This window comes from Diplotaxodon limnothrissa, linkage group LG23 (genome assembly GCF_057381915.1).
Source record: "Diplotaxodon limnothrissa isolate DT_005_m linkage group LG23, D_limnothrissa_male_GT1.1, whole genome shotgun sequence".
Lineage (NCBI taxonomy): Eukaryota > Metazoa > Chordata > Actinopteri > Cichliformes > Cichlidae > Diplotaxodon > Diplotaxodon limnothrissa.
Window position 1 is genome coordinate 6,012,549 of NC_140617.1, and position 27,097 is coordinate 6,039,645.

General features: G+C 40.5%; 1 protein-coding gene across 5 annotated transcripts in view; it reads left to right on the plus strand.

Moving 5' to 3' along the window:
• sbno2b (strawberry notch homolog 2b) overlaps positions 1–26,669 on the plus strand; it is a 64,915-nt gene extending 38,246 nt beyond the window's left edge. For 3 of the 5 annotated variants that reach the window (XM_085348310.1, XM_085348312.1, XM_085348315.1), the window contains 28 exons: positions 9,494–9,667; positions 11,151–11,237; positions 12,192–12,297; positions 12,416–12,576; positions 12,668–12,801; positions 13,399–13,489; positions 13,619–13,762; positions 13,916–14,033; positions 14,124–14,229; positions 14,381–14,534; positions 14,642–14,818; positions 15,081–15,178; positions 15,766–15,848; positions 16,133–16,315; positions 16,510–16,631; positions 16,720–16,851; positions 17,000–17,135; positions 18,486–18,598; positions 20,127–20,198; positions 20,400–20,508; positions 20,613–20,684; positions 20,776–20,919; positions 21,018–21,112; positions 22,096–22,188; positions 22,281–22,412; positions 23,027–23,103; positions 23,326–23,516; positions 25,267–26,669. In XM_085348310.1, coding sequence (XP_085204436.1) covers positions 9,494–9,667; positions 11,151–11,237; positions 12,192–12,297; positions 12,416–12,576; positions 12,668–12,801; positions 13,399–13,489; positions 13,619–13,762; positions 13,916–14,033; positions 14,124–14,229; positions 14,381–14,534; positions 14,642–14,818; positions 15,081–15,178; positions 15,766–15,848; positions 16,133–16,315; positions 16,510–16,631; positions 16,720–16,851; positions 17,000–17,135; positions 18,486–18,598; positions 20,127–20,198; positions 20,400–20,508; positions 20,613–20,684; positions 20,776–20,919; positions 21,018–21,112; positions 22,096–22,188; positions 22,281–22,412; positions 23,027–23,103; positions 23,326–23,516; positions 25,267–26,384 — 4,422 coding nt within the window. In that variant the 3' untranslated portion in view covers positions 26,385–26,669. The remainder of the gene's footprint in view (positions 1–9,493; positions 9,668–11,150; positions 11,238–12,191; positions 12,298–12,415; positions 12,577–12,667; positions 12,802–13,398; positions 13,490–13,618; positions 13,763–13,915; positions 14,034–14,123; positions 14,230–14,380; positions 14,535–14,641; positions 14,819–15,080; positions 15,179–15,765; positions 15,849–16,132; positions 16,316–16,509; positions 16,632–16,719; positions 16,852–16,999; positions 17,136–18,485; positions 18,599–20,126; positions 20,199–20,399; positions 20,509–20,612; positions 20,685–20,775; positions 20,920–21,017; positions 21,113–22,095; positions 22,189–22,280; positions 22,413–23,026; positions 23,104–23,325; positions 23,517–25,266) is intronic. The other 2 variants (XM_085348313.1, XM_085348314.1) reach the window with 2 other exon arrangements.
• The last annotated feature ends 428 nt before the right edge of the window (positions 26,670–27,097 follow it).

Here is a 27,097-nt window from a genome sequence, read left to right on the forward strand (position 1 = left end):
AACAGTTCATTACCCAGCCATCGTTGTATTTTTAATTTCAACTTCCTTGAATTAATTTTATAAACGCTTCCTCTAAAAACAGCGCTGAAGGAGACAGGCCTATGTTGTTTCTTTTATTGTAGTATAGGGTTTTTTATATGGGCTTGGCCTTCTTTGGATTTGATCTGTTTGTAAAGTAACTGTATTGAGACACTTCTGACAGCTGACAAATTCGTACTATATTAAGATGTATTTTAAAAACTTCTTAAATTAGTTTGTAGTAGCGCTTACAAATGCTTGTTTCCTGAACAAGATTGAGATATGTCTCTGATTATGCCCTACACCAAGACTGAAATTGGTGTAGAGCACGAATATGATTAATTCTATTGAAAGAAAGAAGGTTACCTCATCTTTGTTCATTATATCTTTAAGCTTTTTGCTTCCCTATTTAACTGTCTTAGAGTAAATGATTATGAAAGATGGTCTGTTAGTTTTTAGATCAGTTTATGAATATTTTTTGCCGACAGACCAGTCTGCCAGCCAATCATCTGCTGCACACGGCCACAAACTCTGACAAATTATTATGTGCCACACTCCACGCTGTCTACCACTAAGTGCTAGAACCTGATATCTTGTCAGGCTAAATGGCAGTCTTGCCGGTTTTGTGGATGACTATTAAATTTGGCCATTGTTGTGCTGGATTGTAAATAGACCATCATTATTTTTTGAATTATGATTCATTAGACTGCACGGTGTCAGTGAAAATGTGGCAAATTTAATGACTTGATTTGGGGAAAGGCTTGCTGAGCCCATTACCAGTGAATTTCTGATTAAGTCAGTTGGCTAATCCCATGTCAGCATTTCTTCTTTCAGCAAAAATTGAAAAAGGGTCCAGTCATGAGTTCCAAGGAATTTACACATTTTAATCATATTAAAAAAGAGAAAAAAACATCATGCATGGATATTATCAGTGCATGAAAAAATCTTAGGCACACAGTATTTAATCATCTTTCTAACACAAAAGTCAGCTGCACATCTGCACATTATTTGCTGTGGCCTTCCCTCCAATACACAGTGACCATTTAGAGAGTCAGAGTTTAGCATACTAAAGTGTGGCCACCTGTTTGATCAAATTCAAACTTGAACGCATGGAGAAATCTGTAGTAAAAGTTTATCCAAACCTAGAACCTCTTGTTCTAGAGCTTGTTTCTTATTTAAGGTACTAATTACTGTTACATTGCAAGACTGTGAACCTGTCATTTAAGGTGCAGGGAAGCCTCTCGGTGGGCACATGTTGTCAGTTTCCTGGTATTACGTTCAACCTCAAGTGTGACCCCAGGCGTGTACTTGACGGGAAGTGAATAAACAATGATGGTGAGATTAAGTGAGTGCTTCGGGGAGTGTGTGTGTGTGTGTGTGTGTGTGTGTGTGTGTGTGTGTGTGTGTGTGTGTGTGTGTGTGGGGAGGGGGGTACTGGGTCACTGATAAAAGAAGACAAAGGTTGGTTGCAAAATGTGCAGTTTTCTTAGGCTGCAGGTTGGTGCCTCGCTTCACATGCATGCTGTCTTTTTGTATGTAGCAGTGCATAAATGGGTTTGATTGAAAGCAGCATTATATCAAAAAAATATCACATTTCACTGCCAGTTGTAATCGCAGTATTTTAGAGTGGTGCTAGGTGAACAGACAACTTAACCAGGGGACATTCAAGCTAATTATTTCTGGCTAGTAATGTTTCTACTACGACACAGGATACAAGATTGAAAAACTACGACAGCATACGGAAAGGAAGACAGCCGTTAGAACAACATGACTGTCAGCGTAGTAATACTAAAATGAGAAAACTCAGCACATTATTTTTTAGAGTCCTAAAACTGTGTCGCCAAAATGAAGTTACCGGTAATAGTATTTTTTTTATGAAACACAATTAAATAGAATAGACTAATGAACATGTATAACTGTTTTGTGATCATTCGTTCCATTCAAGAGCTTTTGCATTTCCCGGACCGTTTGCCTGTTAGAGCAAGGCATAATTAAAAGTCCTCTGGTACAAACTTGAATAAAATACTATGTTATTAAACTTAATGTGAGAAACTTGTTTCAAACATATTTGGAAACTCTTTTAACTTTTTGTAAAATGCCCCACTGGGGCATGCTTATTACGAGGCTAGTTTAGGATTTATTATCAGGTTATTGTATTATAGCAGCACTGTTATATCATAGAAAGGATTCGGTTTCGTGGCATTGTGGACCCGTCTACCCTTGATCTTGTCTGTTGGCTGTTATTGTCTGAACTAACAGTAAGTAAATCAGAGATGGTTAGGCGATGGCTGAGATACTCTTTTTACATGCTCTGGAATATTGTTAGAATACGGTTGATATAGAAGTGCTGGGTCAGTTTCTTTTAAATAAATAAAGGCATTTGAACAGCACCATAAGTTTTTAATTGTTTTGGCTTCATGTAGGATGAAAATTGCTAAGGGTTTCTGTGTCCCTTACCAGATGTGTTAAGTGTGAAAGTGACATATTGGACATATTGTTTTATAGAAAGTTCTGATTTCGTTGGATAGCCAGGAGAAAAAGTGTTGCAGGTGTTCCTTGATCGGGAACAAAATCAAAGTCCGTACCTTACAGGCTCATTGTGCACAAGGTACTCAACTGACAAAAGGTGTCAAAGTGTGGGTGTGTGTCATGTACAAGATGAGAGGAAGGTTATTTGAAGTACATTTTTGATTTCATACATCTGCAGACTTCCTTTCTTCTTAAGAGAAAAACTTTTCCTAGACTATGCTTTGAATATTAGCTTAGGCTATACTTTATAATACCAATAATATTTTACCTTTTAAAGCAGTAACTTACCATATGCATCTAGTATAGATTATTCCCCTATAACAAGTTTTAAAACAATTTTAAATCCTCTCTATTTTGAATGCGACTGTTTCAAATCAGAGGATTTACCTCTGTTGCAAGTGCTTCGTGGTATGCTGTGTTGAAATTTCTGTCATCTTGCGTCAACACTCCCCTTACATCCACTTTTCTCAGCTCTGAGCACGCAGGCCCACATAGAACACAAAAACAGACACACAGTGTGATTCTGAGTGAGTCACTTTAATGTGCGTTTTTTCACCGGTTTTTGTTTTTTTTGTCTCACAAACATGTTCAGAATCTTGTCTTGCTTTGAGTTGCATAGTGTTGTACAAACGTTTCATTTCTTATCTATGAACCCTTACAATCAACAATGTAGCTCGCTGGTCTCATATTCGTGCTGCAGCATGACAGCAAGCCCAAGCATGTAGCCGCGATCATGACGATCTGTCTTCAGTGACCTGAATAATAAGGAGTCCCTGCAGCATATTGTGCCCCCCATAGATCCCTGATCTCAACATTATAGAGTCCGTCTTAGACAAAGAGTTAGTGGACTCTTAGATGGCTTTAATCTACAGAAGAATTGTAGAAAGATGTTTAGAAAATGTACTGAGAAGAGTAGCCTCTGTAAATACTATTGACCCCACCCCCTTTTCCCTATTTTTTTTTTCTTTGACTACAATTTGCTTTGTGTCAGCTCACCCTCTGTAGATGACTTCCTGTCTTCTCATTCTTATCTTTAACTACTTTGCCTTTACTTGATTTTATTGCTAGGAAAGTAATTAGTTTTTTAGATCAACTGGTTTTGCTAAAATTTACCCCTTTTAGTTTCTAGTACCCAGCTCCGTGTGAACCTTAGGCTCCCCTACAGGCAGAAGAACCGTCCAGCTGGGGACACTAGACACGGCATCCTTTTATTTTCCAGAACACATGAAAACACTAGGGTTGTAAGTAACAAGCTGGCTTTCTTGAGTCAGACTTTGCACAACATGAAGGCCTGCCTGTCAGGAGGTATTTGGACTGAATATACCCCTTTGATTAGCATAGGTTAGTCTGGTGCAGATTAGACCAGACTGTCTGCTGGCTAAACAAGGAAACAATCGCTCTGACCTTTAACCTTTAAAAAGGAATATAGAACAGAAATAGCTGATTACTAATCAGACTTTTCACCCTAAAATAGAAAATGTACTAAGTTCTGTCAGAGAAAGTCCACTGGGTTAGGTTTTCTTTATTAGCACTGATTAATGAAATGTGGTCAAAGGTCGACTTCCACTTAGGGAGGATCCTGAGGAGAGCTCTTTGTGAGCTGCGAAGCTGCTGAACTTGAATGCATTTTGTTGACAGTGGCTGACATTTAAAAGTGTTTGAATATATTTTCTTTGGTTGGGAGGTTGTGTGACTAAAAGGTCTTATAGACCAGAACAGATGTAAAACTTTCCATGTGTACAGAAATAAAGTGGCTTTTTGACAAATTGGCTCCTTGATCAAAGCTCTGTTTCTGGTTAAGCTGATTTATGTCTGCATGTCAAAAGACAGAACCTTCTGTCCACAAATTCATTTAATGCTAAAAATCAAAGAAGCCCTTTTTCAACAGCAAGTTAATCAAAGAACTTGATTTTTTTTTAAGGTCAGCACCAGCCTTAAGCTGTATGGGGTCAAGGAAAAGGAAAAGCTTACAGCCGTGCTATTAAAGTCACAGTCCGGTAGATATGTCAGGGCTGTCTGACATGCAGACAGTTTGGCATAACATAATCCACAGAGAATGAGAGACACCAGTAGTGGCTTTTCAGTTACTGGCCCCAGACCCACATCTTAAGAAGGCACACAAACATCATCAGTCAGGTTCTGTTGACTGCATGGATAAGGTCAACAGCTGACCCCAGTGAGATCAGTCTCGGGTTGTTCCAGTCAGCTGATCATAGGGGTGCTGTGGATTATATGAAAACTCTATCCCATCACTGCATCCACATAAACAGACCACACAATCTGACAGATAAGATTTCAGTACACCTACTTGGCTTGTTGACAGGGTCATGCTGGCTTACACAGTCATTTTACACTACTGACATTACCAAGAACTTGGCATTTTATTAGCTTTTACAACTATCAGTCTCCAGAGTGTGGTGTGACTCTCACACGTCTAACCCTCCCACTACTACTGTTACTAATATTGGTACACCAGTATTTTCATGATCTTAAAGCATTCTGTAGGATATTAAGACAGGGCTGAAAAGGGGCTGTGCTTAATCCAGAGACAGTTGAGCTTGAGCTACATCCATATCAATCAGTCATGTGTTGGATTACACAGACAATCTTCTTGCAGCTGAGTTTTTGCTGGAAAACAAAACTAAACATTGAAGAGATGCCCAAAGGGGCAGAGAGACAAAGTTGCCGGGGATGAGAAACAAGGGGGATGGACATTTAGAGCTTGGGATAGTGAATAAGCAGGAGATGACAGAAATGTAGGTTGTGTTCGTGAGGTTATTTGAGGTGTGCATGTGTGTTTGTGTACATGTGTGGGTGTGTAGGGTAAGTGGGAGGCCAGGGTGACTTGTTTCCTGGCCTTGGAAAATTTAGCCAAGCTGGCAGTGTGTAGGAGGGGAAAGCCCTGGGCCTGGCCTGGCTGAGGTTCAGCGTGGCCTTGTATTGAGAGGTTATTGAGTTTAGCAGGACGTGGCCTGGGACAGTATACAGTAGCTCTTACGTTAAGGTTGTGTTTTGGTAGCGGGGTAAAGCTGTGGTAGTATTACATTACTAAATGCAGATGATTAATTTTTTCAATAAATTACTGCTTTTACTAGCTTGAAATCGGTAATAATATTTTTCCTTTTTATTGCACTATTGTCGGGATATCAACTGTTGTCAGCACTTCCCGCATGCCAAAGAAAACACCAGTGAAAAGAGACAGCTGACAACACCCTGTGTGTTACGGGAGGTATGTGGCTGTCCTTGGATAACATTAGACTTAGTAATGAAAACAACAACAAAACAGAGGAACTGACCATTCAAAACTAAAAAGGAAAATAAACAAATAAAAATAGACACCTTGTGTAAAAACGGTTTACGATGTCATGACTGGAAATACTGGCAGCATCCTTTAAAATATTATTTTAATGATGTGTTTGAGAAGGGTTTGTGTCTGATAATCCTTAGTATTCCAAAAGGGCGTTTTCATTTAAAAGGAAGAGAAATATTTGTAAACTGATGTGCTTATAAAGCTAAGTAAAAGACAGGGCTGCTAGAGTCCTCTGTATGACACTGCATGAGTTTATCATCAGGGCTAATTATTGACAGTGTGGTCATTATATTAGAAACGGCTGTTCCTTCCTTCTGTCATGGCAACTGCAGTGTGTGTGTGTGTGTGTGTGTGTGTGTGTGTGTGTGTGTGTGTGTGTGTGTGTGTGTGTGTGAAGGACAGATAAATACTTCTCCTTACCGTAATATGTTGGCTAATATTTATTCTAGCCTAAATTTTGTTTTCACATCTTACGATTATGGACTCACTGGGATTTTTTTGTAAGGGCTGGAGATTGTGTGAAACTGTTTAAGGTTACTCGTCATGCAATAAATGCATCAACTGTAGCAGATTAGGGAAATAAAGAAGCTAAGCTGCTGGTGGGCGGTTATGTTTAGAAGTGTATTTTTCCAGTTCTGATTCTTAGAGCTGATAACCACCATCTTCAACCACAAACACCAACTTCTACTGCTCTGCAGGCATCTCGTGTGCTGGAAAGGCTCTTTGAGGTTGTTTTTCACTGCCATGTGCCTACATTAATCATCAACAGACAGATAACTGTTATTATCCAGATACTCAAGTACAATTTACTGCTGTGGATACATGATGTTCAGTGTTCGTGTTCATATGTGCCGGTAGCTTCCATACAAAGCTTCTTGCAGTAAGGTAATTGGGAGTCATTGTTGCAGGCATTTGGTCAAATGGATGACTGCATGTGTTGAGGGTTTCAACTTTACTGTAAAGAGAGGATATAATACTGGCTTCACAATTCACAGCAGAGAAGAAGCTGAAGTGAAAGAGGAACATGTGAAAAGCAAAAAACAGGATGGTGGACAGATGATGTGAAAAAGCATGTGCATGGACTTTCACATGTTTCGCTGTTGTACAAACACAGTTTTTTTCCCACCTATTCCATGAAAATAAAATAAAATGTGTAATTTGGCCACAAAAAAACACACACACACACAGATATTTGTTTTATTGCGCAACAGATACAAAGAGTGCAAAGGAGAAAGTGTGAGGCAGGATTAGCAGTTATATGATTGTAAGGCTGTGAGCTGTGGAAGGAGCCAGATTACCATCAGAGCAGTTGGAATTCAAACCTTATCTCTGCTTGGCAGGGCCCAGTGTTAGGAGCAGTAGATGGAGTAGCCCTGGGTATAGGCCTGCCGGGGGACAAACACTGCTGCCTCTGTTACGCTCTGCTTAACAACTCGATTAGCATGGTTCTGAGGTTGGACATGTCTGGGTTAGCACCCACCAGACTGCCGCAGTTTTCTGTGATTCCTCTGTATCATTTTGGTTGTCTTAATATAACAACACTGCAACAGCAAAGCACATAATGTTACATGGTTTTACAAGATGCAGAAAACCGAGAAGTCTCATCATAATGTGGCGCTAAGCAATAAACAGCTGGCATACAAATTAGCCATTTTTGTAGAATAAATTAAATTAGCCCTTGTTTTCTTTTCAAGCTTGATTGAATTCATGGTGATGTGCAAAATAAGAATCGTTAAGGTTTTGAGAGTTTCATAACCCTAACCGGCTTTATGAGGAAAGCTAATATGACAGCTGTAGGTGTAACTCAGATTAGATTATATTTAGGGGGTTTTCTTTTGTGTTGTTTGTTCATCAGGTCTGTATTTGTATCTAAACTCATCTTGTAACATTTTATCAAATTTGTGGTTAAGTGTGTTGTAAGAAAGACAGGCAATACTTAATAATTTTTATACGTGTGTCTGCGCTTATGCGTGTGTTTCCGCAATTATGCCTCAGTGGAACGATGCCTCTGGTGACACTGTGTCCTTTTTCCAAGCCTTGTTGTTTATTCATTTATCCCAAGTCAGAATTGCACAGAATGGAGGGAGCAGGGAAGGGAATTAGGACACGGAATAGCATGAGGTAGAAAGTCACATAGTTGATAGAATAGAGAAACAAACTAGTAAACGGATACGTGATATAAAAGTGATATAAAGTGACCAAGTTGCGTGTTTGGGAGTGGTAGTATAGGACACCCACTCTTATCTACAACTCTTTCTCCATACAAAAGCCAGTTGTTCCAGTCAGCTGTCCGTAGGCTAGAAGAACTTTGGAGAGTCTGATTGCAGAGCTCATGCCTGATCTTGCCCTCAGGAAGCGCACACATACACAAACATGAGGAGAAAAGGAAAGAGAAAGGAACAGGGAGGGAGCTGTAGAGCATAAAGTGAGCAGTAAACACTGATAAGCTTAGTGCACTTTACAATCCACAAACATCCACATAATAGGTTAATAAGTTGCTTTGTTTCTCTAATATCACAAAGACAAAATACACAAATATGTATGTAAGCAAATGTGGGGCAGAGCCACTTTTTCTCTGTTTGCTGTTTATAGTCCTTCCTGTTCACCATTCCTACGTGATGTTGTCATGTTAACACTTTGAGCTCTACGTCTAGTCCTCTCATGCTTGTGAAACATTTTCTGTTGAACTGTGAGTAATGGCTAACAGACAGCCATGACAGAAGTTCCTGCAGCTTCTCAGTATTAATCAGTCCTACCGGATTGTTAGGACTGAGTCAGCAGCTCAGCTAATGATTCTGCATGATTATGGACTTTTTTTTCTTACTTTTGTTCTGTAAGCATAGTATTGTTCTTCCCACAAAGCCATCTTCAGTCCTTAGAGCTTATTGTGTTTTAACAGAGATCACCTGTGGCCATATAACAATATTGGTGGTGGGGGGTATCAACATTTGGAGAAATGTTGAAATTTTCCCAAATTTCCAAATAAGCACGTTAGTCTCTTTGGGGAAGTATTCACAGTTGCCTCGTGGTCCCCTAGTGGGTGTATGGGGAACAGTGTGTTGTGGGAATCTCCATACATTGCCCAGAGTGTATTTATACACCGACTCATTTATGGACGTCACAAAGAGATTTCTCCTCTGTTGAGTTTCTTGTTGTCATTCAATTCCTATCTCTCCAAATACATGTTTATAAGTCTCAGGGGGCCTAGGGGTGCCTGTGAGGGGCTAGTTAAGGAACATGGCATGCTAATGGTTTGGAAACGATATGAATAGAGGCGCGACTGGAAGGCAGCCATAGCTGAAATGACAAACATACACACAAGCAGCCTTATTGTGCCTTCCCCTCACGTTCTACTTCACGTGCTCATTCTCACATCTGTGTGTAATTATATTTTGTTTGGGCCACACCTTTTTTCTTTTGCTGTTTGGTATTGGTGCCGTGTCTGTTACATTTTTAAAAAAAGCTTTTGTTGCGCCCCCTTTATGTTGCATAAAGCTTGATGGTGAGGGACCGTGTCTGGATGTGGGTATAAATATTGTTTCTTTATTTAGAGATCTACTGAACTCTCTGCCCTAAATTTTGTCCCGTTTTAGAGTTTACCTTTAACACCTCGTCCCGTTTTTTCTTTGCCTGCAGGACCTGCCCTGCCTTGATGACATCTCCACAAACTCTCTGTTCTCCTCTCCGACTGACTCACTGTCGGAGTATGCTGATACCCAGTCCTTCATCAATGCAGAGAACCTGGACACAGTGCCCACAATCTGGGACGTCAGCACTAGTACCACCACACCAGCACAGAGCCAGTTAGAGGTCAGTAACAAGCACTCGCTCACATGTCATTACCAGAAAAACTGGTTACCACACCTTTACCTCTTACAGATATGATATGCAACAGACTTGTTTGCCTCAGCATACGTATGTCTTCACTGGGGGAAGTTGGCATCGAATAACAAACAGTAGCTAAGGGTTATATTGTCCATTGTATCCCGTAAACACTAGTGCTTTCCTGCCTTACGACTGCGTCTGCAGCCTGGCGGTGAAGTGGTTAGCACTGTCACCTCCAGTTTCCTCCCACATTCCAAAGACATCCATGTGAGGTTAATTGGTGAGTCTAAATTAGCTGGAGCTGTGGATGTGAGATAGATAAAGCGCTGTTTTAATGGGTGAATGTGGCTTGTAGTGTAAAGTACTTGGAGCATAATATAATGTTGATTTAGTGTTCCACTCTAAGTTGGGATTTTCATGTTGTGGCTGTGCACAAGTCCATTCTTATGAAGTATAAGCTGTGAATTAAAAACTTCTAAGCAGCAGACACAGCTCTCATATAGTAACTGTGCAGCATATCTTTTGGTGCATATCTACTGTCTTTCTTATCTAATATCATTATCATCTTTCTGTGCTGTTAGCACACCATTTTACCACCTACCTAGCTACCAGTACGTTTGTTAATGTGTAGTTTTTTGCGTTTAATTCATTGTACAGTGAAACCTTCAACTACGCACCGATGTGATGGTATTTAATCTCACATATTTAAGCCGTTAAACCTCTGAGCACTGGTGGAAATGACACAGTTATTTTATTCATATTGAATTCTTATTACATATAGCAGGAGAGTCATTTGGTGCCGAGGTTGAACAATGGTTTTCCCAGTTGATTTTACGGTTTACGCTGTTGCTGTTTGCAATGACCAGTGTCTCGTCTTTTCATTCAGGAATTATGTTTGTATCCATTAGATAAAATTTGTTGTTGTTAAACATTTCTCTTTGGTCATTACATTTTTTAACTGTTTTCTCTGTTGTAGACAAATTAGGAGTATGCATGCACTTTCATGCTCTCTAAATCAGTGTCCCGAGGAAAGCAACTTTGTTTTCAATAGTTGTTCCTCTAGCCTGCAGTTTCATTCCTGTTAAGCTCTCTTTGAATTAGATGGGTCCGTGGATATCTTTTTGATATGATCAGAGTACATTTATTTTCCCTGCTTTCTGAAAGCCTTTTTATTTTTTCCCTTTTCATTCTGCCCTCATTTCGTTCATTATATTTCCCAGACTATATTTCCCATGCCTTTATCTTCCTTTCATTGTTGTTGTTGTTGTCATTGCTGGCTTTTCACTGCCAGTCAAATAAAATGCATTTTGTTTAGTGCAGCTTTAGGAGAGTGCCCCATCGCTCTCGTGCACATGCATATAGACACAAATGCACAGGCAGATTACTCTCGACTTTCTTTGCTTTAATCCTTCTTAGGCACAGTGTTTTATTTGAGTTTGTATTTCTTTATTTTATGTTTTTTTGACAGCAGAATGGCACCAGCAGGTTTCAAGGCTTGGCAAGTTTGGAGGATATATCTGCTATTATCAGCACCCCACCTTTAGGAGGATTCCAGGTAGTCACGTTAACCTCTCCAGTCTGATGTTAAAGTTAAACTCCTTGAGCTTACTCATCAGTAATCATATATGGGAATCATATATAAAATATAGATTATGTTTTAGGTCTTATTTGCAGCAGCTGCAGCAGTTCACTCAAAAAATATGCCCAAAATCCTGTCTTGAAGTAATTTGATTTCCATGTAATTCCATTGTGTTATATTAGTTCAATGTAAAACACTAAATTTAATGGAATCTGGTCCAATTAAATTTAATTGATTCGTATATGTTTAGTTAATACCCAGCATATTTCCCTTACTGATTCATTATTTGAATAAATAAACATTAGATTTTTACATATTTCAGTTGCATTTTATTCAAAATTACTGCTTCATGTTTAGGAGGGCAATTCATTTTTTTGAGTGCATCTTTTAGATGTTTTACACTGAAAACTTAACATGGCTCTCATCTGGGGGTCCCGTTGAATTTAGCAAAACTTCATAAGGTAAATTGTAATGCTCCTGTCTACCATCTGTATTACCACAGGTGACAAAAGCATGGCGGCATATTGTACATGCCACAAATGTACATTACATAAAAAACAGAGATTACTTTGACAGGAAAAGAGGCATTGTAATATTCAGCTGACTGTCAAAAAGAGGTCCTCTCCGTTTCCACTCTCTCTGTCTTTTGTCTGCTTGACTACATTTTTCAAATCTCTCAATTCAATCTCCTTTAATTGGCTTCATGCATTTTATTCACTTGTTATTTTGCTAATTTTCTGGTTAATATTCCTTCTTAAGGAACTTTTCCAGTGTGCATTATCGTCATACTAACTGCTCACCTACTTCTAAATTTCAGCAGTTTTCTCTCTCCTAACTTGTCTTCACCTAAGCTGAAACAACAAAATATTATTCCCAAATGCAACGCTTGCTGTTGTGATTACATTACTGAAGTCTCTGTGGTGCTTCCAGCCTCAGACAACCCAGGCAGCAACAGAAGAGGAAGAGGAGGCCGAGGAAGAAGAAGCAGAGGAACTGGGACATGTAGACACATACGCTGAGTACAAACCTTCCAAATGTAGGCCACTTGAATGAACTTCAACATCAGTTCACCCATTAATTTGTCTGCCTTTTTCCCCCTAATACAACATGACACTCAGTTTATGGTTAACATGTTTTTTTCCTCTTCTCTTCAGCCACTATAGGAATTTCTCATCCTGACATAGTGGTGGAAACAAACACTCTATCCAGTGTCCCTCCTCCTGACATCACATACACTCTGTCCATCCCCGAGTCAACTATTAAAAATGGTCTGCTGTCTGCTCTGCAGCTAGAGGCTATCATATACGCCTGCCAGGTACACATACCAGCACACAATACATGAAGCACTTTTAATGGCGTGACTCTGGAGGCATATTGATCATCATTCGTTCCTTATGCACCCTCAGCAACATGAGGTGATCCTCCAGAACAAGCAGAGGGCCGGCTTTCTGATCGGAGATGGGGCAGGGGTCGGAAAGGGACGCACTGTGGCAGGAATCATCCTGGAGAACTACCTTAAGGGAAGAAAAAAAGCACTATGGTAAGAGTGATAAACATGCTACAACAGATGGGCCAGTAAGAGGCCTGTCTGCATAGTCTGCCGTTTTAATTAAAGCACTCTTAGCAATTTTCAGAAAACGGAAAGACTACGTGAGTTATTTGGTGACCTTTTCTTGACTTCTTCATTACAAAATCACATGAACAGTTTTGGTAAAGTCATAGGGCATTTGAAATCGGCCTACGGAAAATATTTATAATGTGAGCTCGGTGTAATTTCAAAACTATATAAGGGAGTTCAGAAGGTTAAACTGGAGACAGAAATTACTTTCATTTGGATTCCTACATTCAGTTTCTACCAATATTAAGACCAAACATCTCCTTTTATCAGTAAATGTGAGCTTCTAGAAAAGCAATGCAAAGTAGGTTAAGAGTCACCTGTTCCATGAGGCCTCAAAAGGTTAGAGTCAAGAAAAACACTTCTGAGGGGAAAAAAGGACATGACTAATGCGGGCTATGATTAAAAAATAGATCGATTTTCTGATTGGGATTTTTGTCCACCTGCATGATATATCCTGTTTATGCACAGTAGATTTACTGTATGTCAAAGTCGGCTAATTTCCCCTGTCTTTTCCCTCAGGTTCAGCATATCCAATGACCTGAAATTTGATGCAGAGAGAGATCTCAAAGACATAGATGCACCGACTATTCCTGTGCATGCTTTAAACAAGGTGAGTTCAGGTGGAATTTGTGGGTCAAACTGAGAAAATTAGAACAGTTGTTATGTGTGCATGAGCGCAATCGGTGAAGTAGAGCGAAGCACTATTGTGACTTGTTTAATATTTGTTCTGTTCTAACAGATAAAGTACGGTGACACAGCTACCTCAGAAGGAGTCTTGTTTGCAACTTACTCTGCACTGATTGGAGAAAGCCAAGCAGGAGGGCAGCTTCGGACGAGGATCAAACAGATCCTGGATTGGTGCAAACCAGAATTTGATGGAGTTGTATCCTTTAATTTTAATGCCATATTCTTTGTCAATCTAACATAAGCTGTCCTTCGATATGTTGTTCCACATGATTTTCTGACTTAATTTTAACAACCACACATTCAGCAGTGGTTTTTGGTATTTTTTGTCCTTGACTTTGCATCAATATAGATTATTTTTGATGAATGCCACAAAGCCAAGAATGCCACATCTACAAAGATGGGCAAAGCAGTTCTTGACCTGCAAAGCAAGCTGCCGCATGCCAGGGTGGTGTATGCCAGTGCCACAGGTAAGCTAACACACAAATAAACATTCTCGGGCAGGAGAAAAAATACAATAGTAGACTTTAAATCATCGATTTCTGTCATGTCTGTTCCAGGTGCCTCTGAGCCAAAGAACATGATTTATATGAGCCGACTAGGAATTTGGGGTGAGGGCACACCCTTCCGAACCTTTGATGACTTCCTGCATTCCATTGAGAAGAGGTTTGTGGGATGAATTTCACTCTGAAGTTTTTATGTTTTTCAATCATGTGGATCTGTATCTTCAAATTACTGGAACATTCCTTACAGTCAGATTGTGGGAACGGCTGTTGACCAATGATTAAGTTATGTTGAATTATTTATTTGTGTACAGAGGTGTCGGGGCCATGGAGATTGTGGCCATGGACATGAAAGTGAGTGGGATGTACATTGCCAGGCAGCTGAGCTTCTCTGGGGTGTCTTTCCGCATTGAAGAGATCGGGCTGGACGGTGACTTCAAAGAGGTCTATAATAAAGCTGCCAAACTGGTGAGGAAATTCAGTGACAGCGTCTGCTGTATTTATATGTTCTTATCTTATTTGAGAAAACTGACAAAAATTTAAACTGAGAATTCGCGTCTGGAATCTGTTTCTAGTGGGCCGAGGCGTTGAAAACGTTCATGCAGGCAGCTGATGAGCTGGGCATGGTCAGCAGGAAGTCTCTTTGGGGGCAGTTCTGGTCGTCTCACCAGCGATTCTTCAAATATCTCTGTATCGCTGCCAAGGTCCGCTCCTTGGTGGAGCTGGCCCAGAAAGAGCTGGAGGCCGGAAAGGTGAGCATAGCACACTGTTGAACTTTGAGTGCATAGATTGTATATGTAAGAGTGCTAATTTGAAACATAGTTTAGTCAGTTGTGTGGGGGGTTTCAGTTCTCTGTGAACAAGCTGGTTTGATTTTGCTTTAGTTGTTCAGGAATTCCACATGGATTTTTGTAATATTTTCCATCGTGATTAGCAGAAGTGAGTCCTAGTAGAAGTTTACTTTAGGTAACACGGCTGGGTCATTGATGTGCGTTTGTGTGTTCTCCACTGCAGTGCATCGTTATTGGACTCCAGTCTACTGGAGAATCGCGCACCAGAGAAGTCTTGGATGAAAATGACGGGCATCTGGACAGATTTGTTTCCGCAGCCGAGTAAGAGAGTATTTCGTCTGTTCGCTTATGTGTTTCTGTGGTGATGGCTACATATGAAAAAAAAAAGACTGCCTGTATCTGAGTTGCAGCTCTTTTAAAACTGAATGCCGAGCCATAGGTGATAACTTTGACACTATTTGAAAGAGTGATTTTCTGCTTGCTGAAAACTATAGTCACAGGTGTCTTCTGTTTCGTTTTCTTGATACACCAAGCTGTCAAATAACAAGAAAGTTTCAAGAAGGACTTTGTCATGACTACATATAGTCATACAGGTCATGTGACATTCTTCACCAGTCAAAGCAGACAACCTTTTATTAGCTGCTAATTGACCAATGACTCATTTGTGAAAAAGAAGAAAAGGAAGTTATAAGGACTTGAACTTGGTTGACCTTAGGTCTGTCACAGCAGACATGCCTTAAAGTCTGAGTGTATTAGTTCACGTTTTCATCTGCCTATCAATACCTGGCACTCATAATTAGGTCAGATCAGGAATACTTGTAATGTCTAATTGCCGCAACAGCCCTAATGTGTTGTGGTTGCTTTGCTGTCAGTTTTAAAGTCTGTTATTCTGCTCTTCTTTGCTCCAGGGGAGTATTCCAGTCTCTTGTAACAAAGCATTTCCCTTCAGAGAAGCAAAGCAGGGAAAAAGCTCCAAGTAACAAGAGAAAACGTAAGTGAATATGAAGATTTAATACAACACTGTAGGATGTTCACCCCTAAATGCTGTCTTTTACAATTATTTCATGTACCAAGTGTTCAGTGGACATTTCTATAGTTTGTGTAGCAGTAAAATTGCTCATGTTGTGATTTATAAGTGTATTTGGTGTATTTAGCCTAGCAGCTGGTACTATTTATTCTCAGTTAAAGACATATTTTTTAATCCTATGTCTATTATTGGCCTCTTTTGTGTCGCTTTTGCTAACTCCAATCTCATGCGGTTTAACTAACAATCAGGGAAACCCAGAGGTCGCCAGCCCAAAGTACCCAAGCACAGTATAGAGAACAACGTTGTGATCAACATCACCGATGACAGCAGTAGTGACTCCGATGGCATAGACACAGACTCCAACTCTTCACCAGACTCCCTGCTAGATAATGACGATGTCATCTTTGTGAACCAGACTAGCTACCAGACAGGTAGGCACCATTTCTTTTTTTTGTCCTTCAGCTTGTGTTGTCAGTAACAGTGATACACTGGAAGGTGCTTGTCATTCAAACAGATGCACATCTACTTGATAGCTGCCACTGTAGCCTCACATACCCTGCTATTTTTTATAACTCAACCAGCAAGGGATATATTGTTAATATCTTCCTCTGATTTGTATTTACAGCCAGAATAGAGGAAATGAAGCAGGACCTCCTCAACAAAATAGCAGAACTGGGAAAAGAACTACCTCTCAACACATTGGATGAGCTCATTGACAAGTTTGGTGGACCAGATAAAGTCTCTGAGGTATGACCCTCAACTACAAGCTAACCAGCAGCATCACCTGTCACCTTGACATGTGCAGCTGATGTATATTAACCCCTTTTCTCTCCAGATGACTGGTCGTAAGGGTCGTGTGGTGCGGCGGCCTGACGGCACCGTGCGTTATGAGTCACGAGCTGAGCAAGGGCTTACGATTGACCACATTAATCTCAAGGAGAAAGATCGCTTCATGAGTGGAGAGAAGGTTAGATATTTTACAGTACAAAAAAATGAATCACTGTTTTCATGACTCGAAGGGCTTCAGATCAGATTTCACCAAACAGTGAAATGCTTTAAAAACATTGTTCAATAAGACCTTTCTCCACCAATAAACAAAAACCTGTTTCCTGTAGTTGGTGGCCATCATCTCAGAAGCAGCGAGCTCTGGGATTTCCCTGCAGGCAGACAAGAGAGTGAAAAACCAGAGACGCAGGGTTCACATGACCCTGGAGCTGCCTTGGAGCGCAGACAGGGCTATTCAGCAGTTCGGTAAGTCAGGAAATGTAATCTAACAAAGAGGCTTTAAAAGTTAAAGAGGAGTACATGATTAGAAATAAAAGAAAAGGGCATTTTTTGTGTTATTAACTTACATAAGGATGTCGGGAACCTTTTTTAGACTGAATTTTTGACCTGTCAATATAGTCTGTCTGGTTAAGTTTGTGTCAGACTTCACATAATGGCTTGAATAAAGTTTTTCATCAGTGGTTAACTTTGTCAATGACATAAGTCTTTTTTTTTTCTGTTGATGAGTGATGTAACCAGTTAAAAGGCTATAAGGCACACTGGACTTATTTTCCTCTTCATCGTAGTTACATCAGCTTTCTATTCCTTACTTCCTTTTAAATTTACCCCTGTGACAAGCAGCAGCATTGAGGTGAAAGGTTGAAAGAGCTTTAGAAGAAAGAGAAGAAATGTGAAGAAGTGTTTTATGTGTTATTTTCATATTGCGATATTCAAATTGAGACAAATGTCTCGCTGAAGGTTTGTTGGTAGATAGAAGCTGTGGTTTCTTTCAGTTACTCTACTTGTGTGGGCTGAACATTTGACCTTTAAAGGTGTTACAGCTGCGAATCTATTTGTAATTAACACCACAAACCCGATCAGTATTTGATTTTTTTATATACGTAAATGCCAAAGCAGAGCACTAAACTAAATAAGGTCATCAATTTTCTGCTTAAACCACCTCAGTGATTCTTCAGGCGGACTAAGTTTCTCATACCGAGAAGCTTAGTCTGACACTTACATATACACACACATACTGTACAAACACAGACATGCTTATTTACTCATAAGAGGTTCTATGGAAGTTGAAGGGACTTCCTTAGAACAATCTTGTGTAAAGAGTTTTTGTTTTCATTTTTAGGTGGGAGGATCTGAGTGTCAAGATCAGATTTCAGTCATATGACTGGAGATCTTATCATCTCACCAATAATGTCCTCTTCATACTTTTCAGTTTCTAATTTATTGTTTCTAATCGCACCTCACTAGTGTACTGTACTAACATATAACTTGTGTGTGTGTTATTTTATTTACATTTATGGGTGTTTCATAGTTAGTTGAGATTGGCACAGCCTGTAACATAAAAATGAGCTGTTGTAAACCAAACGTCATCACAAAAATGTACAATACCTGATTTCTCCTACACATAGCAACATATCTTGCTTGTTTTATTTATCTGTATAAAGGTTTTACAGGATGTTCATTAGCAGTACAACGCTTATCTGTAAAGTTAAAGATTTGAGATTGAAGGATTTAACAGTCAGACAGTAGTCTTAATATCTTTAAATGTTTTGCATGTACAAAAAATGTCTTATTGCTATTTTATTCTCATCGTTCCAGGTCGGACTCATCGGTCCAATCAGGTGACAGCCCCTGAGTACATCTTTCTCATCTCAGAGTTGGCTGGGGAGAGACGTTTTGCCTCCATTGTGGCTAAGAGACTAGAGAGTCTGGTAAATATGAACAGTCTTTCAGTTGTGTGTGGGTTGGTGTTGCATTTGCTGTTGTTATTTTGCACAATTATCTTGAAGTGTCTCTCAGGGGGAAATAGCTGTTTATATGTTGTTGTCTTATGGAGTGTGAGAAGAACTGTTTCAGTGTAAACAGAGACGATCTGAGTTATGTGTTTATCGATCGGAGTGCTCCGGGCTGTTCGTGACTCCGCCGTTCATTTCTTAAACCTGCCCTCACCCTCTGTCCTTCCTGTTGTGTGGGATACTCCCTAGTCTTAAAGCGCTCCATAGTCTTCTTTATTGTTGGTTCCCTTGATGTTATATCAACTTTTCTCCACAAACCTCAAGAGATTCTGGGTCTTTCCCTTCTCCAGCTCAGTAACGGAAAACTGAACAAGCAGAAAAAGCAAAAAGAGGTTGTCTGGAGAATTTATAAGTGTAGCTATTTTCCGTAATTATCGATGCATTTCTGCACTAGCAGCCATTTATTTCCATAGTGACACAGCATGACAGTTCTTTTGGGAAAAGGGCAGAGAGGGTGTAGGGGATGGTGGTTACAGGAAGTCATTCCTGCATTTGCCAGCTATGTGTGGTAAATCTGTATCAAGAATATGGCACGTGGTCTGCCTGCCTGCCTGCCTGCTTGAACTTGATACAGCTCCAGTGCACACATTTCAGTCGAACTGAACAGCTGAACACCTTTGCAACAGTCTGACTCCAGATCAGCAGTCAAATCATATTTGGCTAAAACATTCATTTGTTTTGGTATCTTAAGGTTTTTGCCTGTGTGAGCAGAGCTAGCAGCTGGCTTTAAGACTGATCCACTGTTGACTTTGTCTAAATTTTCTGTTAACTTTGTTGCCTACTTCCATCACACGTTGGACTCACTGCACACTCGGTCTCTTTGCAAAATGTTGTTTGAAGATTAACTGAACCACAATATCATGTCAGCACGTTGCACATAGAAAACGTTTGTTTTCACACCTGAACCTCGTGGGTTTCCTTTGACACGTTTGGGCCAAGAGCGGGCTCTGCATCCTCATGCATTTACACTAGTGTGTGTGTGCGTGTGTCCTTATTTCAGTGTTTTTTTCCTCCGTGTTATATGCTCCACACCCATCACTGGTGCATTGTAGAATCACCTTTTAACTATATATTAACTGAATTGATGGATATGTCAGATAAGCAACAACTGGGTATTTTTATAGTTGTTGTTTTTGGGGGGGGTTTCAAATTTTTCAAGTTACTACAGCAGCTGAGCTTTGAAATCAGACATTTCTGGCTTAAAACACTACAAATCCAGAGTAAATTGAAATTGCAAGGCATTATTTTCCAATATTATTTCTGCACAGTAGAATTGCACTAAACAGTGAAGACAGATTTCATAACTTCCTCTGACAGTTTCACACCAGCAGCACCGACTCTGGTTCTGTTAGCGTGACTGCTGATGATGTAAATGTAATATTTTAGTAATAGTAATAATAGTATATTGATTTGATAGTAATACTGTTTGTAATCCACTGTGCAGGGTGCATTAACCCATGGAGACAGAAGAGCCACAGAAACCAGAGACCTGAGCAGATACAACTTTGAGAACAAGGTATGCAAACCTAAGAAGCTTTTAAAATTGTACCCAACCTTTGTATCTAAAATGTTTTGTGCTCTTAATTTGAGGTGTATGGAGTTTGTCTTGCTTTTAGCATTTTATAGCATATTTTATGTAAACACTTAATCTGCAGTGCTTAAAAAGCCTTATGAGATCATCTGTCTTTACTAATTTCACCTTACTTCTTTTTTGCAGTACGGTACCAAGGCTCTGGATAAAATTACCAAAGCAATTGTTGGCTTCATAGATAACAAGGTGCCCCCTCCCAAAGGCTACCCAGGGGGTGATTCCATGTTCTTCAGAGGTATGTTCATATTTTGGTTCAGTGTAAGCAGAGAATATCATCAGCAAATGAAAGTTTAGTGCAGCTGTAGAAAAACGGTTCTGTTTTTTGTTTTTCACTTCCAGACATGAAAGCTGGAATGGTTGATGTTGGGATTTTATGTAAGGAGCCCCGCATTGGAAACAACAATGAGAAAGGTAGAGTATACGGACAGATTTCTTTCTCTGTATTTGGTATTTGAGATGAATAAACAAAATTTGAAGTCAATTGCTTGTTTGTTTTTCTCAGACTGCAGCATTACAAAGTTCCTAAATCGCATCCTGGGTCTGGAGGTCCACAAACAGAACCATCTCTTCCAATACTTCACTGACAACTTTGACTATCTCATAGAGAAGGATAAAAAGGAGGGCAAATATGACATGGGAATCCTAGGTATGGAGATCAAGTGTAATTCTAAAATAGAAGGATGTCAATGAATTCATTCAGCAGCTGCAAATGTTCATCACTTTCTTCTACTCTGTCGCTGACAGACCTTGCCCCAGGTAACGATGAGATTTATGAGGAGACACAGGAAACTTTCTTGACGGCTGGAAATCCTCAGGATGGCCAGGTTGTTCTGTATAAGGTAGGCTTGCATAACTTGATTTCAGGTCTACAAGTATACATTTCTTTGGAGTAGAGCATATGCAATGTTAAATGTGTCGATGACAGTGAAGTTGCATACAGCAGGATTAGAAAAGTATTTACTTCCTGCAGATAACCACAGCAGTACAGTGGCTTATTTGTGAACGGCCAGGCAGAAGTGTTGTTTGATATGGCATTATCAGTAACATATTCAAAACAGTGATGTGCCTGCAGCATCTGCAAAGTAACAGCAAACTATATAAAACATGTAAACTATGACTACACAGGAGAAGGCCTAGCTATGTAATATATATTAGGCCTATGTTAGGTAGTGTTGCCCACAATGGCAATGCTATGCTATGCTACTTATCTTTTTGATGCTCTTGCAATTTAATGATAATTTATTGTATGTATTAATATCAAAGTTAGAGCACCAGACCTTACAATTTTTCAAATAATATTATTAAATTGCAAACACAGAGTACATTATAAATATCACTGAGAGTCAGTTCATTTAGATTTTTTGACAATACTTGAACGGGTACAATTAAATAAGTTCCTCATAACGTGCAGTCCCCCAGGTAACTCAAGCAACTACCTCTGTAGTTAAGAGCTTGGATTGATGTCATAGTGCCAGCGGTAAGACTGTGATCACGCAGGTTTGGCCCTGGAGCTATGGAGCCTATGTAGATACTAGCAGGTGGCACAGGATAATTACTGGTATCCTCTGCTTTTAGCTTTTGGCTGCAGGCTAACCTACAGTTGATGTTTCAAAGTTGGCAGCCACTCAGCACTCCTGCACAAGAAAACCAGTTTACCCAGTATAAAGGGCGTATTTCATACATACATTAAAGTGGTTGTATTCATGTATTTATAGATATTAATAGTTTCTGAAGTCATACCAGCAGTGTGTAGGTGTGGGGCAGTTTGACTCCCTCTCTTTCACAGCACATGCTTTAGACTCTGATCTTTTTCCTCCTACAGATCAGTGTGGACAGGGGCATGCCCTGGGATGAGGCCTACAAGAAATCACTGAACCTCAGCGGCCATGATGAGGGATTCTACCTGTCTATGAAGGTGAGTTCACGTTATGATAAACAGTTTAACTAACTTTGTCTCTTTGACAGTGCAAAAAAAAAAACAACACTCTCTGTGGCCTCTGTTCACAGCTTCGAGGTAACTATCCATGTGTGCTGCTAGCTGAGCAAGGAAGAGGGAAGAACTTTGTGGTCTATAAGCCCAACATTGGCAAGCAGACTCACCCTGAGAGTCTGGAAAAACTGCACCAAAAGTACAGAAAGGTAAGAGTTTCACAGTCTATTAGTTCTGTCTTTGTATTGGTTTTGTGTTACATTTGAGTCTTTTGATTTTTTTCCCCCTCAATTTGGCATTAAAATGCATCTTTTTTCATTTCTGAAAATGGGGAACATTGGGAAAACACAAAGTCGGACATTTTCTGGACCAAGTGTTCCTCTGTCATTGCTCCGGGTGTATATTTATATATATTCGGTCTCTGCTGCCACCTTGTGGACATTTAGGTGTGCTGACCAGATAAGGCTTAATGCTCTCCAAAGACAAAGTGTGGCAACATTTTACAGACTTAAAACCTTTAATGTTATATATTAATAGTAAATTTAAAGAGTGAGCTCTTATTTTCTTTACAGTTCTGTTGTTTATTAAGGCTATAGCTGTTTCCCTTCCCTGCTTTAAAACTGCTAATCATTGACCTTTCACCATAAGCCCATTGAAAATAACTTGTTTTTCCCCTTTGACACAATTATTGTTTTAAATGAGAAAAGGGTGTAGTTTGTGCTTTGGTTTGAACTTGAAAATCTCACTTCTGCATTGGTAAAAATATGTAATGAGTGACTACCTGGCTGACTTTTAGGCTTTTGCATTTCTTCCTTTTTTTTAGGTGACCCCTGAGGAAGCCAGGGACTGCTGGGAGAACCAGTTCACCTTCTCCTTCAAGAAATGCAGTCACGCTAACTGGTAAGCAGGAATCCACAATGTCCCTTAGGATTAATGAATCCTATCAGGCTGGTAATTATTAGGATTCAGTCAATGGTTTTTAAATCAAATGCCATTCCCAAGAGCTAGCCACGAAGAAATTACCTCCAAATCTCACATCTTGTACCTTAGCTTGCCATACAGTCACACTAAAAGAGTGATTTATGATGTGTTTTCACCATTTCTTCTTTGCTCTCTCTGCAGGAATGGGAAGTGTAAGAAAATTGAGGAAGGCCAGGAGTGTCTGCAGGGCATGCGCCTCCGTCAGTATCACATGCTGTGTGGAGCTCTGTTACGAGTGTGGAAGCGCGTCTCTGATGTGGTGTCTGACATCACCAACAGCAGCATCCTGCAGATTGTCCGCCTTAAAACAAAGCAGCATAACAAACAAGTCGGTTAGTATCTCTGACTGCCTGAAGTGAAGTGCAGTTTGAGGACAGCTTCTTCACTGTTCTTTTAATCCCTAAACATCTAGCTCAGAATTTAAAATGTGAATTTTATTGACCCCGATGTTGTTTTGATGGTAAGATGTGGTGCTGCTGTCCAAGTGCTGACACATCATTATCTAAAATTGAGGAAATGAAAAAGTTCCATATTTTCCTTATTCGTTTCCGCTGAGCTCCTGTGCGCATTACGTTAACGCTGACCCACACAGGACGTGTCGCAATTCACCTCAAGATCCATGAAAACACACTCGTGATTATTGTCTCTCTACACCGCACATATATCTTTAGTTTCTAAGTTGTTCCTGTCTGATTTTTCTTATTTGGCCATTCATTTGAAGAAAATGAATAGCATGACGTTATAATCAGCTGCCTGTGTCATGTCACATATGGACTTGGACTGCAGTCTGCTCTGCAACCGTGGCAAGCTCAGCCTACTAGCAGATGCAGTAGTTCTCTCTCTGCTGCAGCCTTTCTGCTTAGTAGTGTGGAAGCAATGAATGCACATTAAAGTACACATTACCTTTATGCTGTCTTATTTACTATACTTAGTGATGCATGTGCTGTGATATCCAGCCATCTGACTTCTCAACCATCCAGGTGACAGTGGGCATAAGAGTCGTCAGTCAATCACAGGACTGATGCATAGAGATGGACAATCATTCTCATTAATTAATACAGATTAATTAATGTCCTGTTGTTATTAGGGCTGGGCCATATCATACCGTTCACGGTAATACGGTATAATGTTGGGCAACGATAAGAAAATGAAATATCGCGATAGATTATGGGTAAAACGCACATGCACAGTGCCTTTGTTTTCATACGCACATGGCAGAAAAAGCATGGCGGCGACGGAGAATGAGGGACGAAAGCGGGTCGTTGAATGAAACGGATGAACCAGAATTGTTTTGTAAAAATGCTGCAACTTCAGTGGTGTGGAACTGGTTTAGCTTACGTCCGTCAGATACACAACAAAGCACTATTTTTGGTAGCGCATGCTAGCGGGCCGTCGTTATTACCGTGTTTTTTGGAAAATACGGCACACTTAAAATCAATCCTTTGATTTTTCTGAAAATCGACAGTGCCCCTTATAATCCCGTGTGTCTTATGTATGAATTCTGGTTGTGTTTCCTGACCTCGAAACGATTTTATGTTTACACGGCGCTCGAAACTCTGTCAAATGTTTTAGTACGACTTTTCTAAGCTATGAACCCGCACCGCTTGATGGATTGTTGGAGCATTACGGCTATCGTAGGCAGGAGCCTCGTGGAGTGATACGTACTGTGCTTCAGCATAATATTACTGTATTGTGTGTGTATAACCTCTTTTTAAGTTTTGTGGATATTATACATGGTTATGCTGAGGATATGTCGGCCAATTTCCACTGGAAATGCCTTTTGGTTAAACTGTCAGCGAGGAATTTGCACTGTAAAATTTTTATATAACTTTAATGCACATAAAAACAGCTGCTTGTTTAAGTGAAAATACATAGTTTTTTTTTTTTTGCACTAATAAAGTTGTGGAGATGCAAAGTATTTTGTCTAGAGTCAGTTATATTGTCAGTTATATCATTATCGCAAATTTTCAAATGTATATCGTGATAAATATTTTTGGTCATATTGCCCTGCTCTAGTTGTTATTGTAAAGCTGATAAAAGATTGAGGATTTATCTTACTGATAACTGTGTCATCTCTCTCAGGTATCAAGATCCCAGAGAACTGCGTTCCTCGCGTACGGGACGAGCTGCTGCAGATGGATGACGAGGTGAAGAAGAGGCGAAAAGAGAAAGAGCAGGCTGCTGAGAATGAGCGCAAGCGCAAGCTTGAGTACCTGCAGGGGCACAGACAGCTCGTGGAAAATCTAACCAACCACAAAACCATGCATACTCAGTCCCTCACTCAGCCTTTTGACCCAAGATTCCCACTCCAACACAGAATGCACCCCCAAGCCCAGCCCACCTTACCACACCTCAGTTCAGCCCTCTTGGCCTTACCGATAAATTCTAGCCAAACCCAGCAAAGGACCCATAACAGCTGGTCCAACAATCCGAGTTCCTTCTCCAACACCAACCAGAGCTCTCTGAACAGCTCAGTTAGCCTCAATCTCTCACCGTTTTACTCACCCGCCTACATGAACACTTTTCAACAAACGAAGAACCTGCCTCCTTCACTCCATCAGACCAAGCAGCCTTCCAGTTTGTCTTCCAAAAGTCCTTTCGACGATATCTTAGACCTTACCATGAGCTCTCCATCTCCCTCTCCAGACACCACAGAGGGCGGACTCAATCTGGACACTCTGACAAGCAACTCTACAGCGTTTGCAGAGGATTTTAATCTAGAGTCTCTCATCTCTCAGACTGCACCAAACGTCCAGCATGCTGCGCAAGTACAGCTGCCTCTCATGCTGCAGCAGCCTCTTCAGGCCTCGCAGCAGCAACAGCAGCAGCAGAACCACAACTTGCTGGCCAATAACCACCATGACTTATTAGATTATTTTGACATATCCCTTTCCCCTCAGATAGCCACACAGAAAGCCAGCCCTTCGTCTTCTACCTCCTCCTGCTCTTCCTCCACGTCCTCCACGTCTTCTGTGTCAAACAACATGGGTTCTCTCTTCTCCAACCCGTCGCCCAACTCTTTGTTTTCCAGCTCTTCCTCTCACTTCCCCCCAGCCTATCTCCTCGCTTCATCAGACTCTGGTCCCTTACCCAACGGCAACTGCAGCTCCGGCGCTCTTGACGTCCGCGAGGCTTTGAACAGCATGCTACAGGCCGGACCGGACCGCAAATCTGTCATTCAGTACAGGCCGCAAGAGTGAGAGCTCATCGGGCTCATCTGGACTTTATCTTTAGTTTTTTTCTTGTTGTTTTGTTTTTGTTATGTCTCTTAGAGCAGATGGTGTCTTGTTTGCTGCTGTCTTTGATCGCAACCTTGGACCTACTCCCTCTCCCCTCAGGGCCTATAGTCAAGTCACTGCCTGTCCTGCGTTGGGCTCACCCTTCTCTTTATCCATGTGTAGCGTTCACTTGCTTTAGGCTGTTGAGGTAACGACGGGCTCGATCAATATTCGATTTCTGCACCAAAGTGTGTCCTCCACGGTAAAAGGCAGCTGTTTAAAAATAAAAGGAGATGGGTGGGGGGGAGGAGGGGGAAAAAGAGGACGGGATAACTTTATTTTATCGAACATACGAGCTGTTGAGGTGCGGAAATCTCTAATAAACCTCCTGCTGCTGATTTTTCTCGAGGTATGATTGGTGAGTTGCTGGAAGCTCTAAATGCCTTTCACTAGTTAAAACCGCATCTTTAAACTTTGCTTTACTGTTACTACATTCACGGCTGTATGCAAGGCTTTGGTTTGAGTGAAACACGAGGTAGTCGAACTGGAAGACGCATGAAATCGTTTAGCTGATTAGCCATGAAATGCCTCAGATTTCCTTTTTTTTTTTCCTTTCCCTTCTACGCACTCCCTCCTGTTTGTCTCCCTGCTTGTATGAACACTAGTGTGAGGAAAAAAGGGAGAGGATGAGCAGC